The 13,519-nt window shown below is 38.6% G+C and overlaps 1 protein-coding gene across 1 annotated transcript; it reads right to left on the reverse strand.

Annotated features, from left to right (window-relative positions):
- Nucleotides 1-3,699: 3,699 nt before the first annotated feature.
- Nucleotides 3,700-13,271, reverse strand: and1 (actinodin1). The gene is made up of 7 exons (XM_028005535.1): nucleotides 12,720-13,271; nucleotides 12,306-12,391; nucleotides 9,019-9,063; nucleotides 7,787-7,932; nucleotides 5,958-6,359; nucleotides 5,180-5,434; nucleotides 3,700-5,098 (listed from the first exon to the last, which is right to left on the reverse strand). Exons 2-7 carry the CDS (start codon nucleotides 12,370-12,372, stop codon nucleotides 4,118-4,120), a joined length of 1,896 nt encoding a protein of 631 aa, XP_027861336.1. The 5' UTR covers nucleotides 12,373-12,391; nucleotides 12,720-13,271; the 3' UTR covers nucleotides 3,700-4,117.
- Nucleotides 13,272-13,519: the final 248 nt, after the last annotated feature.

Genomic DNA, 13,519 nt, shown 5'->3' on the forward strand with positions numbered 1-13,519 from the left:
ATTATTACAAACTCAATTTTTTACTGAGAAAAGATTAGAAGAGGAAAAAAACCATAAACGTCTGACCTTATATTAGATGTTGACTTTGTCTTCAGTCTTCTGTATTATTATTTGAACCTGTTTCATATTCACTCGACTCTAATCAACGTCTGATCATTGTGTGGAAATTTGATTTGCTTTGTTGCCACATTCTGGTGACTGAACGGTGAAAAACAAGGCAAACACAGGAGCGCCAGCTCAGTGACAGTACAGCCTGAAAACGTTGAGTTAATGACTCATATGCCAGAGTGTGAAGACTGAGCAGACAAAAGCCTTCAGGACTGTTCTGTGTTACTCTGATATGCATAATTTATTTCCTCATAATTCAGAGGGAAAATTATCCATTAAGTCTGATCCCTGTTCTCCATGTTATAAGTTTGCTCTGAAGGAATTCACTATTTGTAATTCTTAGTATTTTAAACATGATTAAGACAAATATGTGAAATTTGGGATGAATTAATTGGAGCTGAAATAAATTAACACACGTAAGGTTGAACCCTGGGCAAAAAAAAAAGTAATCTCTTCTCCTGTAAATCCATTTGGTTTACTTTTGTAGCAAAAATCCTCAAAATATTTTACCTAGCATCTGAATATTCTGTAAATATAAAACATACTGTGTGTGCTGGTGCTGTTGTAACCACTAAAATAGGTTTTCATATCAAGTAGAGGAACTAAACTCTACTTTGATAACACAAGACAAGCTAAGCTAATTAAGCTAAGAAAAAAACTAAACCAGGATAACTATGATTATGCCACCATAGACAAGCTAAAATAAAGTATGCTGAGCTAAACTAAAGTGAACAAACTACAATAAGCTATGCTAAGCTAAATCATGCTAAACTGAGTGTTTAGTAATAAAAAGTTGATAAAACTCAAGCTAAACTAGAATAACGTAAACTAAAAGATAAACTATACTAAGATAATCTAAAATAAGATGAGACAAGCTAAGCTAGGCTAGGCTGAGCTACAACTCAAGCTAAATGGGCAATACATTTAGAAAGTATTCACTGTTATGTTACGGTTTTATTCCAAATTTCATAAAATTAATCTCTCCTCTACATTCTAAAATGTGGAAAATGTGAAGTGGTGTGAATATTTTTCATATGTAACTAAAGTAAATTAAATTAAGCAAAAGTAAAGCGCCCTAAGCTAAGCAACTAACCTGTACTAAACAAAGCTAATCACAACATGAGTCAAGTAAGCTACATTACAAAACTCAAACTTAACTAACAACAAACTAAACTAAGATCATATAAAATAAAATGGAAACCAAGGCACAAAAAGCTGAAGTAAAAATGAATGTAGCTATACTAAACTAAACCATTACAAACTTAACTAAGCTAATAGAAAATAAAATGAGCCAAGCCAGGCTAGGTTAAGCAAAGCTACATTAATTTTAAATAAACAAAACTTAACTGTACTAAACATTTAAATAACCATCTCATTAACAGCAAGCAGTTGCATAAATGCAACACAAACTATTTTATTCTTCTTTAAATCAGACTCTTAATATCTATCATCAAATTACTTAGTTGTTAATTTCCCAGTCTGATCAATTGTTAGTTTGCAGTATAATTATCTTTGATATAGTTCTGGCTTTATCAGTAACCTGCATATTTGTGTGTGTGTTCTCTTTTTGAAGTTAATACAAGTTAAATATACTAACACGGACTGTATAGGGGCAAATAGTTCTCACGGAAAGTTGCTGCCTCTAATGTCACTAACTGTTCTGGTTTTATTTTCCTGCACAGCAAAGTCTTCCTGGCCTAATTGCATAGCCATTAATCAGGTTCTTATAAAACGAATCGTTACTTCAAACTGCCAGGCATTAAAGGCAAATTAAATCTCAAATTAAATGTAGTCTGCGTAGAATTTACACCTTCTGTAATATCTTTACAAGTCCAGCCACTAATTTCTTAATGTGTGAATGAATGTAGCCATTTGTCAACCACAGTTATTCTGAAAACCTTACTGTAACACACCTATTATCTCTCATAGAAAAAAGGCAATACAAAGAACTTTTGAATCATTTAAGAATCAGTAAAAACACATTTACAGTAGACTTCAAAGGTGAGCTGATATGTTTAACATGACTAAAATGTCCCAAGATATAATAGAGAATTTTCACACCATTTTTAGCTTTATTCCTCAGTATTCTCACTATTTTTTAAAAAGTTTCCTTTATTATTTGAAACACTTCTGTTCTTAGTTTTATAACCGCTTCTAGTAGCTGTTTGATTGAAAAATCTTACAGTACATTTTAAATATTCCCAGCTATATTATGTTTGTTGTCAGATTTGCTTTTATCTCAACTTGGCATTTCCCCCTCAGTGCCACCAAGAATGACGTGAAGCAACTCCTCCTGTTCTTCTTGTTTTCAATGGTTCCTAAGACCAAATGCAATTTGCCCTGAATTCACTTGCTGCTTCCCAATTTAGTTAATGCATCCTTCCGAAAGGATTTGGATTGAATTAGCACCGTAATAAACAAGAAACTGACTCTGATCCTGCTTTAAGAGCAAGTGAAAGAAATGAGGATGTTTATCACAGTAAGCATTAATCGGTTTAACTGTCAAATCCATTGAATATTTAGGACTTTCTATTAGTCGTCCACCCAATTAATATTGATTTAAGGACCTTCAATTATGTCAGATGGATTTAAAAAGTTTAATTACATGTTTTAAAATGCCAAGTGAGAAAATCGTGATCAGACTAAATCAGGTGGTGCCTTTATTCATCCACTTTTCTCAGTTTAAACTCAGTGATAAAAAGCTAGGAATCCAGCAATTTAACAGAAACCTTATGGAAAGAATTACTTTCTTCTCACTTTTTTGCACAGTCTATCAATTTTGTTAGTTATAAATGATATGTTTTAAAGGGGACCTTTCATGTAAAATTCACATTTTGCACATTTTTATGCTTCTATTTGGGTCTCAACTGCTTCTAATAACAGCCCAAGCGGTCAAAAGGGCAGTATTATGCGTTTCTAGGTACATAGTTACATTTTATAACATAATCAGGTAACTTCGTATGTTAACTTTAGTTATTAAAATGCTGTACATATCAAACACGACTTAAAAGAAATTTGACATAGCAATTTAAGACCTTGAAATTGGGGCTATATCTCTTTAAGAAGCTTCTGCTCTTTCTGGCACTCCATCTTCAGGAAGTCAACACAACATGGCTCCTCTATTAACCCTTTTACAATGTTCTTACCAGCGTTTCCCTGAAAAGTAGTTCCTGTAAGGAGTTCAGCAGATGCATAGTTCTACCAGGTGGTTGCTAATTGCTGCTGGCTAGTCTGAAGGAGCTGAGTGGGGCGTAACCATAAAACGCCCCACTCAGGTCCATGATTATTTTCATGTTTTTGCCAATTATCGTTTTGATCTACACTTTGTTTTTTCCCTAAATGTGTCAATCTTTCTGTTAATGTTGTATTTCTTGTTTTAATGGGTTTTTTTTTACTTCTGCTCCTTTATTTTCTAGTGAAAAACTTTGTGTGAGCAATTGGACAGGATCTGTAAAATGAAAGTATCCAATAAAAAGCCAACATTATTATAACTAAGTTAGAGAAAGGACTTAAAGAAAATATGTTGCTTAATTGATACCCATGCAGTTGCTGCAAAACGTTGCTGCGTTCCTCTAAATAAAATGCACCAAATGATTCTAGAGTTTTTCTTTTATTGGAACATTCAAAATGAAGAAAAAAATCTTTACAAAATTAATTACTGATAGCGACAGAAGTATAGATTGAGAAGCAAAATTTAAGATAAGGAAATAATAGTGCAAGAATGAGGTTGAAGGTGGAAGGTAGAAAGCAAAGACACTGGATAGGCCTGAAGCACCTAAAGTCATACAAAGCCACTGATTTTCAGCATCGTTACTGAGCGTGCTCCTGCAGCCGGAGGTTATATCTGGACGTCATGTGCATGTTCTTGCTCATTTGCTCTACAGACTTGACCCAAGTCCCATTTCCTGACCAGTCAGAGCTGGTTGCTTGCTGCATAAGGCGTTCAAGGTCTGAGCACCATGAATGCTTGGGACCGTGTGTTTAATGTCCTTCTGTTTTCACCTCACCTTTACTTCTTACGGTAGTCGTCTGCATAGGCTCTGTGGTCGTCCTGTTCAGGGAAGCGGTCTCCGTAGCTCCGGAGGATGTCCTGCAGGCTGGGCGTACCCTGCGACTGAGGCGGGTAGGACATATAAGGCTCTTCCTGACCGCTCTGGTAGGGCTCGACCTCGTACTGGTCTTGTCCATGTTGCTCAGACTCTTCTGTTCTCTGACTGCGGTCCTCCTGAGTGTGGAGTTCAGGTTGGGGTTGCGCTGGTTCGTAGCGACGCAGGCGGCAGTCACGGTCGTACTCCGGGTCGCAGTGAGGGTTGTCTGGTTCCAGGACGCCTCTGCGGTCACCGTCTGTGTTCTGATGGGGTTGGTAGGGATCAACGGGGTAGGGAGTGCGGCGAGGAGCTCCGGAGTGAGGTTGGCTAGGTCTTACTGGGAAGCATTCACGGTCGTAACCAATGTAGCAGTCATAGCCCTCTTTGGTTTTACCTGGAGGTCCCAGAGAGTGACGCTCCTCCTGGGGCGGCTCCTCATAACTCGGGTTGGAAAACGGGTACTGCTGCCTGGGCGAGGGAGGACTCTGACGATTCATGGCTTCCCGGACAGCAGAGAAAGGGTCGTTAGGGTTAGACTCAGGAGCAGACATGCGTGGAGCGTATGGGTCATTATCCTGCGCTTGGGACATGAACTGACGAAGGATGTTGTACGGATCGGTAGACTGAGGAGCGGCCGGGGTCGGATACTGTCGGTACATTGCGTACGGATCTGTAACTCTGTTAGCATTAGCATAAGGATCCCTAAACATGGCATAAGGGTCATTCTGCTCAGCAGGAGGAGGAGCTGCACGAATAGACGCCGCTTCGTCTCGTTCATCGCCTCTGTACTCCTGTGGGGGGGAAGAGAATCTGGTGGCAGTCAGAGGATTGCAGTTGTCTTCATAAAGAGGGTTGCAAGATCCAGGACCAGTGTGGGCTGAAGGGTTGGGAGCACGAGGAGCCTGTAGGGCCATATAAGTAAAAAGTTAAAGTGACAGCAGATAAAATGTCATGAACTAGCAATATATTGACAAAAAACATACCACAAGAGAGGCAGCATAGGAGCAGTAAGGGTCCCGGAGAGGATCACAGTTGGGGTTCTGATGGTAGAGACCAGAAGGTGCCTTTTGAGCTAGTTTAGCTTTGCAGGCAGGGTCTTTCTTGGGGTCACAGCCCAGGTGGCTGTATGATGGGAGGGGTCCGGAAGAGGCCCGATACCCAAAGGCAGCTCTGAGGTGGTACTGCAGACACTCAATGTCATCAGAAGAGCAGATACGCAGCAGCTCCGCCTTCTGCTCCTGAAAAAACGAGAATCAGAGACTGACACGTGCGCTTAACGCAAGAAAACCTATCCTTATGCTTTTACTTAATGATACAAGATTACACACGTCTGTTTTCTTAGCGCCAATCAAGCTAAAACTTAGCCAACAACTTCTACTTTAAAGTGTATCTAACACCCCTGAGAAAGTATTACCCTACCCCTGACAAAGTTTGTACAATTCCACCTAAGTGGGTGGAGCTAAGAGACACCAATATAGCGACTTTTCATCAAAAAATTTAAAAAAAGAACTGACAAATCTAACGACTTTAATCTGAGTTGTTTATTGCTATGCGTCAAAGCTCTGCAGCTCAGCTGTCCTGAGCAAGAAGCAAGTGTTACTGTGAGCCCCTCCCACTTCCTGTCCTGCAGTCAATCATCCATCCTGTTGAATGCTGTCAGAGCAGAAGAGACCCTTTCCACTCCGTGTTCACATTGCAAATAAAAAAAAGTTGATTTGGTGGGTTAGTTACTCTGTCCAAATGATTGAAAACACATCTTACCTTGGTAAGGAAGGACAATGCAGATGGAGCGAAGTGATAATGGGCCGGCTCCTTCGACTGAGCAGCAGCACGGACATATAAAGGAGCGGGGGCCTTGACTGCTGCGGCGGGGGCAACCGGGACCACCAGGGGCAGATAGGGACTCTTACCCTGGACTAGAGCCATATACAAGCAGTGAGTATCCTTGGTTGGGTCACATGTTTTTATGGGGGCTGGTTTAGGGGGCTCTGGTTTGGATTTGGGCCGGCCTGTGTAAGACGCCACACAGTTAGGATCGTCAGAGTTGGCGCAGGACTTGTATATCTCCCCCAAGTGGCTCAAGTAGGCCTTGTAGGAACGGCGCGCCTCGGCACGGTTCTTGTTCTGAAGATAGGCCAGATAGATCTTGTCCATTTCCTGAACCTGGAGGTGAAGGGGGTTGTTAGTGGTTAGCTGCCTCTATTAGCTTAAAGTACAGAAAAACAGTTATATAAAAGATATCTTAAATTTTTTAGTTTAGTTTCTGCTGTAAAAATGTGGCTGAACTATGAAGCTTGGACGGACTGGGGTTTTCTGAGCGATTTGCCGAAACTCCATCGTTGTTCATCAGATGTTCTGATGCTCCAAACAGAAAGTTGAATCTAGTCTCTTCCAGTGACGGGAAGATATCTTCATATTCTATTTGAGTCCTAATTTTTTTTTGTTTTCTCTACTCCCTGTTACTGTTTCTAAACTACTTAATCATAGTATTTGCTGTGTGACTGTTAATGTCATGGACTTCGGGCGAACCAATTTTGCAAATTCTCAATTTTAATTTCTCGCGGCACTTTTGTAGTACAAGTTCAAGGATACCAAAGCTACAATTGGATAAGTCAAAATACTTGGCTTTTGGGTGTATTAACCCAAACACCATCCATCAGAACTTCTTCACAGTACCTGGATAACTGTTATTTTTCTTGGAAATGTTCCCACGTCTATGGGGAAACTCCTTTTTCTTTGCATGATACAATTCAAGGACGAGTCCTTTAACAACCTTCAGGAAGGATTTAGAGATTTCGTCTGATTGAAGGTCAATATGGAAATGACGAACACAGCAAAGCGGTAAGCTGCAAATAACGCTAAAACGACAACAAACTTTATTTTAGATATGAATTTATTGTCTGTTGTTTTTGCTGGCAGTAGCATTGTGCCATCTTATTAGTGCAGTGTGCTAGCTGTTAGCTCCTTGATGACAAAACTGCACTGTTTTGAATGGTACTGTTACATAAATAGTTATTCTTTTTTTAACATTTTTGTCTTGAGGAACACATGATCCAAATATATTCAGTGACGTACTTAGCACTAGCATTAGCTAGCTCGCTAACTATGCTATCATTCATATTGCGTTAACATTTTCTGGCTCAAACATGTCAGTCTTCCGTTGATGACATTACTAGATAACAGCATCTCTGCTATCTACAAAAATGGCTCAACAGGTCAGAGTGGAACGTTCTTGAAGGGGGGCGGGGCCTGAAGTGCCTCATTTGCATTTAAAGAGACAGTACCAAAATGAGTTGCTCTCAGCCTGTGGAGCTACAATAATGAGAAATTCATACCAAAGTATCGCAGTTAAACTTTATTTAGACAACTTAATATGAAAAAGAGGATTTTAAAAAATATGTCCACTTTAAAATGACTATTGGAAATTTTAGGTGTTTTGCAACTGTAATCTTTTAAAACCTTTGTGAACCTGATACCAGTGGCTGGCAGGTGTGTACTGCAGACAGCTTCGTGTGTGTGTGTGTGTGTGTGTGTGTGTGTGTGTGTGTGTGTGTGTGTGTGTGTGTGTGTGTGTGTTAGAGCTGACTCACTGCATCTTGGTTGCCGTTGTCTGTGAAGTACTTGTACCAGGCCCAGAAGTCGGAGTGCTGTTTGTACCAGCTGATGTTCCTGCGGTTACGGATCAGCCTCCTGTGGGAAGCTGCAGCTTCTGCCTTTTCCTGGATGCTTTCCCCCACTGAGGCCAAGACACAGACAGGAAGTCAGGGCTAAGGATCTCTACCTTACAATACACTTAATGACCTAAAGCTGAGCTTATTTACAAGTTATAAATTTCCCCAAAGTATTTTTTATCTTTTCCTCACATTACAACCACTAATAGTATTGTTATTGTTGGGATTTTAGGCATATTGTGAAGTAGCGCAAGATAAATACAAGGCACAAATTTAGCCCAAACTTACTCTGGTACACCTAAATAAAATCTAGTGCAACAAATTCGCTTTGGGAGCCACCTAATTAGTCCAGCTGCGTATAATTACATCTCAGTATAAATCATGCAGACTATGGAAACAGTGCAGAAGAAAAATGTCTTCTGATCAGAGGAGACTAAGCCCTCATCCACACATAGCCGAGTTTTTATGAAAACCAAAATCTTTGCCACATTGTCTAAACAAATATTGCACACAGGATTTTTTTCAGAAAGTTTTCATCCACATCAACCCACAAAAAAACTCCTCTGATGGTTGTCTTAATCATGTCAAACCCACAGGGGGCAGTGTAAACCTATGTCAGCCAATCAGATTGCTTCAAAACAACCACAATTTCATGCTGGGAATTAAACATGGCCGCCATGTTTATGTTACTCTCCACATTGATGACAGACAATAACCTGACAACCAGTATGGCTGAGGTAGCAGTGTTATAGAAGTAAGAAATACTGCCACCTGCAGGTGGGAGTTAGCATCACTTAAAGCCAAAGTTTTTGACAATTTTACTACATTTTTTTAAATTATCAAAAAAAATTGTGTTGATCTGTTGATTTTGCGTTAATTTGCAAATAAATAAATAAATAACCAGTATGGACCCACTGATGTAATTTAGCAGGATACAGATAAAAATTGCATTGATTTGATTGATAAAATATTCTAGCAGGTTTCCTTTAGGCATTTCTCTAGAGTTCATTAGTATTTTTTCATCATTAAGGAATTTTTGCCTAAAAACAAGCTCTTATATCTCACTGAAAAGTTACTTGTAAGTTAATTTTGTCTTATTTCAAGTGTTTGCACTGAGAATTAGTAAGGAAAGATAAAACTGACATATTTACCATCTCCTTTGGACTTTTGCAGAATCGGCCCCGCAGACAAGAACGCTACAAACCGAAAAGCAAAAGTAGATGTCATGTCACATCCAGAAGTTAGTTTGGGAAACTTTCCAGGATTTTTAATTTGCCTTTAATGCATCGATAATATGACATTAAACCTCAAACACTTAGAGGCTGGTATCATTCATGAAGTAGGCCAGAGGTAATTGGCTCAGCCCAGAGCGCTGCATCGGCAGCTCTTTGTAGATTTTATGGGGACGCCTGTAGCATCAAACCTCCCGCTGCGCGTCCAAAATGCTGCGTGTGCACCAACCCATATTTGTTTGTGCGCACATGTGCATCGCACAGTATGACCCCCAAACAGCGAAGGGGAACAGCAGAATCAGCTCCTGCTTCCTTTCATCTCTCCGGGGGAAAGGTGTTAATCTCTTACAGAGGGGAGGAGAAAGAAGAAGGGAAAAGAGCTTAAAAGGGTCCGGAGATTCAGGATGACATGGCAGAGGTCCAAAGGACACATCAATATGTGTTTGGAGTTGAGAAGGTTTGATGGAGAAGAACAGAAGGTGCAGATGAAAGCTACACTGCTAACAAACTGTTATAAAACTGATGAGTTTTCTTGTAAAATTGACAGATTTTAAGTAATTAACTCTACTAAAAAGAAATCTGAAATTTAATTTACAGCTGAATTACATTAATAATCTGTAATGTAGGGGTGCACTGGTTTATCGGCGCTGATTTCCTTAATTCTGGGATCACCGATCAGCGAAGCCGATCTTATTTACCTCAGTAAATGTCTAAAGATCGACCTCTGAACCACCAGGTCATGTCTGAATATTTACAGCAAACAACTCAGCAACTTTCTTGCTACATTTAGCAACATTTCAGTCAAAAAAGATTTAAATCTGCTTCTTAAGGATCGGTAATGGGCCAGAAAACTGCAAACACTGCAGCTCTACTGCTAAATGCATAAAAATTAAATGTTAATTTTGCCTAACAGTGTTTTATGTAATAATATCATGTAAAATGAGCAGCATAACATCTTAAAGTGACTCATATATTTTGTATTTTCTTAAAAAAACTGAAAATGTATAGTTTTTCCAGTGTCTGAATGTCATATTAACAGATTTGTTTTGACTATTACAATAAAATTCCATTTTTTAACCACCATTTGATTATACTCACATATAGCTGCTGTAAAAACACTGTAATGTTTACTGGTTTACTGTGTGTTGTCTTTTATGACATAAAGCACCTCGTTAATGAAATGTGCTTTACAAATGAACCTGATTGTTTACAAAAGTTTCTGTGATTTAAACAAAATGTTTACATTTGTTGTGATTTTACACACAGGAGCATCTATTTTTTACAGTGTAAATGAAAGGCAAGGAGAAGTGAAGGTGACCTGTGGTGAGGAAGAGGAAGAGGAAGGGGGTGGGAGCGCTAAGACGCCTCTGTGTATCCGCTGGATTGTTCTTTACAAGCTTGTAAAAGGAAAGAAAAAAGCGAGCTGCACATCTGGAAGCAGCTGGGCTTTAATGCTGACAGGTCCTGATTTTTTAACAGGACCGAGAACGATGAAAAGAACCTCGGTTAAACCGTCGGAAAGTATTTCAAAAACAAAAGAGGGAGAAAAAAGCCCGTCGGGTCGGGAGCAAACTGGAAACAGGTCGGGAGCAAACTGGAAACAGGTGGCGGAGGAGATGAGATGATTATTTATGGACGTCAGAGGAGAGATGAACGAGCCGCAGCGACGACGTGGAGGTCAAAGGTCTCCGCCAGCAGAACCTTCAGATGAGCAGCTGTAACTTATCATAAGTGTCATTTACTTAGAAGATCTAGAGGCAGTTTTATTTAGACTAACAAACAAAAAAACAAGGCCACAGGTGAAATTATGTGGTAAAAACTCAGTAATAAAGAAAAGAAATAAAAAATATTTGTGGGGAAAAAGAACGTCAGGAAATAAAAACTTTGAAACTATGAATACAGTATTTTTTTAGTTACTTGTTGAATATTTTCATTTCTATTCATTTGTTACAAAACCATAGGTGCCATGTCTGTTTTGTATTTATTTAATAATAATTGTTTAATAATTATTATTTTTTACAAATCATATTTACTTACAAATAAATACAGAAATATATTTATTTTTAAATAAATAGATAAATATAATTGACTTATTTGTATTTATTATTTTTTTAAATTACATAAATATGTATTTATTTACACGGGTGGAATTATTTTTGATACCCTGAAAAATTTTAATGAAATAAATTTAACTTCACCGTACTGTTTTCCAACCAGGGCAGAAAAAATATGAAATAAATTAAACAATGAAAGAAATCAATTAGTTAAATAAATAAGAATTGCACATAAAAAAAAACTATATTTCAACAACTCCAAATTTATTGACATGACTCCTCACACAAGTGGAATAAAATAAAACAACTGAAGAATATTTGTAATTCATATTTTACTTTTTTTATTTTTAAAACTGCTTACCAACTTCCAGTTAGTTATCCATGACTATTCACTCACTTTTCAAAATGGGAAAGATAAGAAAACATGCCATTTAGGTGGGACAGAGGTTTGTTCATGTTCATAAACAGGGAATTGCAAATAAAGTTGCACATATCTACATTCAAAGCAGTAAATATGAAAGTTAAACGCCCTGGAACTGTGAGAAAAAAACCCTGGAGGACGAGCCCAGTTCATCTTAGAGGATAAAATCTCCAAAGCTCATTACTGCTGCAATAATCTGCATTTATTTTAAGGTTTTATACTCGTTTTGCTATTTATTGTGGAAAGTCCCGTACATGAGCGACGTTAGCACATCGTCATTAAACATCGGCATTCAGCTACAAAAAGCCTCACTGCTTTGATGTAAAACCTCTAAATTACCACAAATGAAAGACAGAAGAGGCTAAAATGAACCAGTAAAACTCTGTTCCTCTAAAACGCTTCAATGAGCCTCATTTACCCCGAGGGGCTTTAACCTCCTGACGTGACGATTCGTCAACCGAGTCAAAACCAAAAGATGCTTTTTATTCCTGATCCATAATTAATACAGACCTGATCGTTCACCTGTTTCATCACTCCGACAGGTGAGATCTGATCTGATTTTTTACCAAATACCTTTTTACTTCTACTTTTGGCTACTTTTTACTTTTACAACAGTAAAAGTATGTTAAAGTAGTGCTGCTCTTAGATGCTCTACCTCCACCTCTGCATGCTTTTGCAGCTGTAGTTGCTCATTAAAGCTGAATATTGCAGCACACTGATGCTGAACTCACCAGGCAGCAGCATCACAATAAGAAGGGAAGTGATCCAAACAGCATAGCAGCTTCTCCGTTCAGCCATGACTGGACTTCTTCCACTCCTACAAGAAACACAAAACTGAAGATTTACTTCTTTTTTTTTTAATTCACTTTGGTTTTTTTAAGCAAATCCAATCCTAATTGCAATTATTCTTGCAATAATTAGGTTGTTAAATGAAACATTTCTTGTCTCTAGCTGCTTCTCGTCTGGACTTACATGTCACTGCAGGAAGTTTTCCCAGCTTTCAGCCTTTAATACCAAGGCTTTGTCATTATAACGTCAACACCAGGTGTTTTTCCACAGCAGCAAACTTTCATCTGCGTTGGAAACCTTGGGAATTACCCAAAACTCCTGAGGTAAACACAAGCTTGGCCGCGTTGGCCTCTTACCTGGTGGTTATTTTGACTCTGCTGCGTCCGCCTGGAGTGGGAAGAAGCCGACGGGGCTGAAGTGGTTTGTTTTCAACTGGGAATCCTGGTGCGCTCCTTACAGACTGCCCAGAAAGAACGAACTGAGAAGGTTTTTAACTGGGAACGTCGTCTCAGACACACATGGACCACCTGAGGGGGTCGAGGGGAGCTGCAGCAAGATTGGCTCGAGGTTTGGGGCCAATGAGGCGTCTAGCAGGAATACTAATTAAAGGCAGAATAGAAGAGAGCGGGAGGGCCCGGAAAATAGATGGAGACATGGAATAATACACTGAAAAAAGAGGTTGCTTTTGTTTTATTTTAGGGCTGCAACTAATGATTAATTTAGCAATCACGTATTCTGACAATTAATCGATTAATTGTCACGTTGTGCAAAGTTTTCATTTAACTACAGAAGCCTTATTTTATTTGGAAAACTTTTACAACTAAATGAAGTTGTAAAGTTCTGATACCAAAACAGACTGAATGGTGAATGTTTACTGTTATAGATTCTTCTTTGTCCATACTCTCAAAAATCAGCTAAAAATGTTTGTGCCGGTGAACTAGAACGACATTATAGATAGAAAAATATGAGTCAATTTATGGAAAAAAAAACTCATTCGCAAGAAAAAAAAACCCTCAAATTTTGAGCTTAATCTCAGAAATTTCTGAGAAAAAAACAGAAATTTCCGAGTTTCAAAAGTAAAATATGTGAGAAAAAAAACGTACAAATTTTGAAAAATAATCTAAGAAATTTTATAGAAAAAGCAAGTAAATTTCTG

Source organism: Xiphophorus couchianus, chromosome 21, assembly GCF_001444195.1.
Source record: "Xiphophorus couchianus chromosome 21, X_couchianus-1.0, whole genome shotgun sequence".
Lineage (NCBI taxonomy): Eukaryota > Metazoa > Chordata > Actinopteri > Cyprinodontiformes > Poeciliidae > Xiphophorus > Xiphophorus couchianus.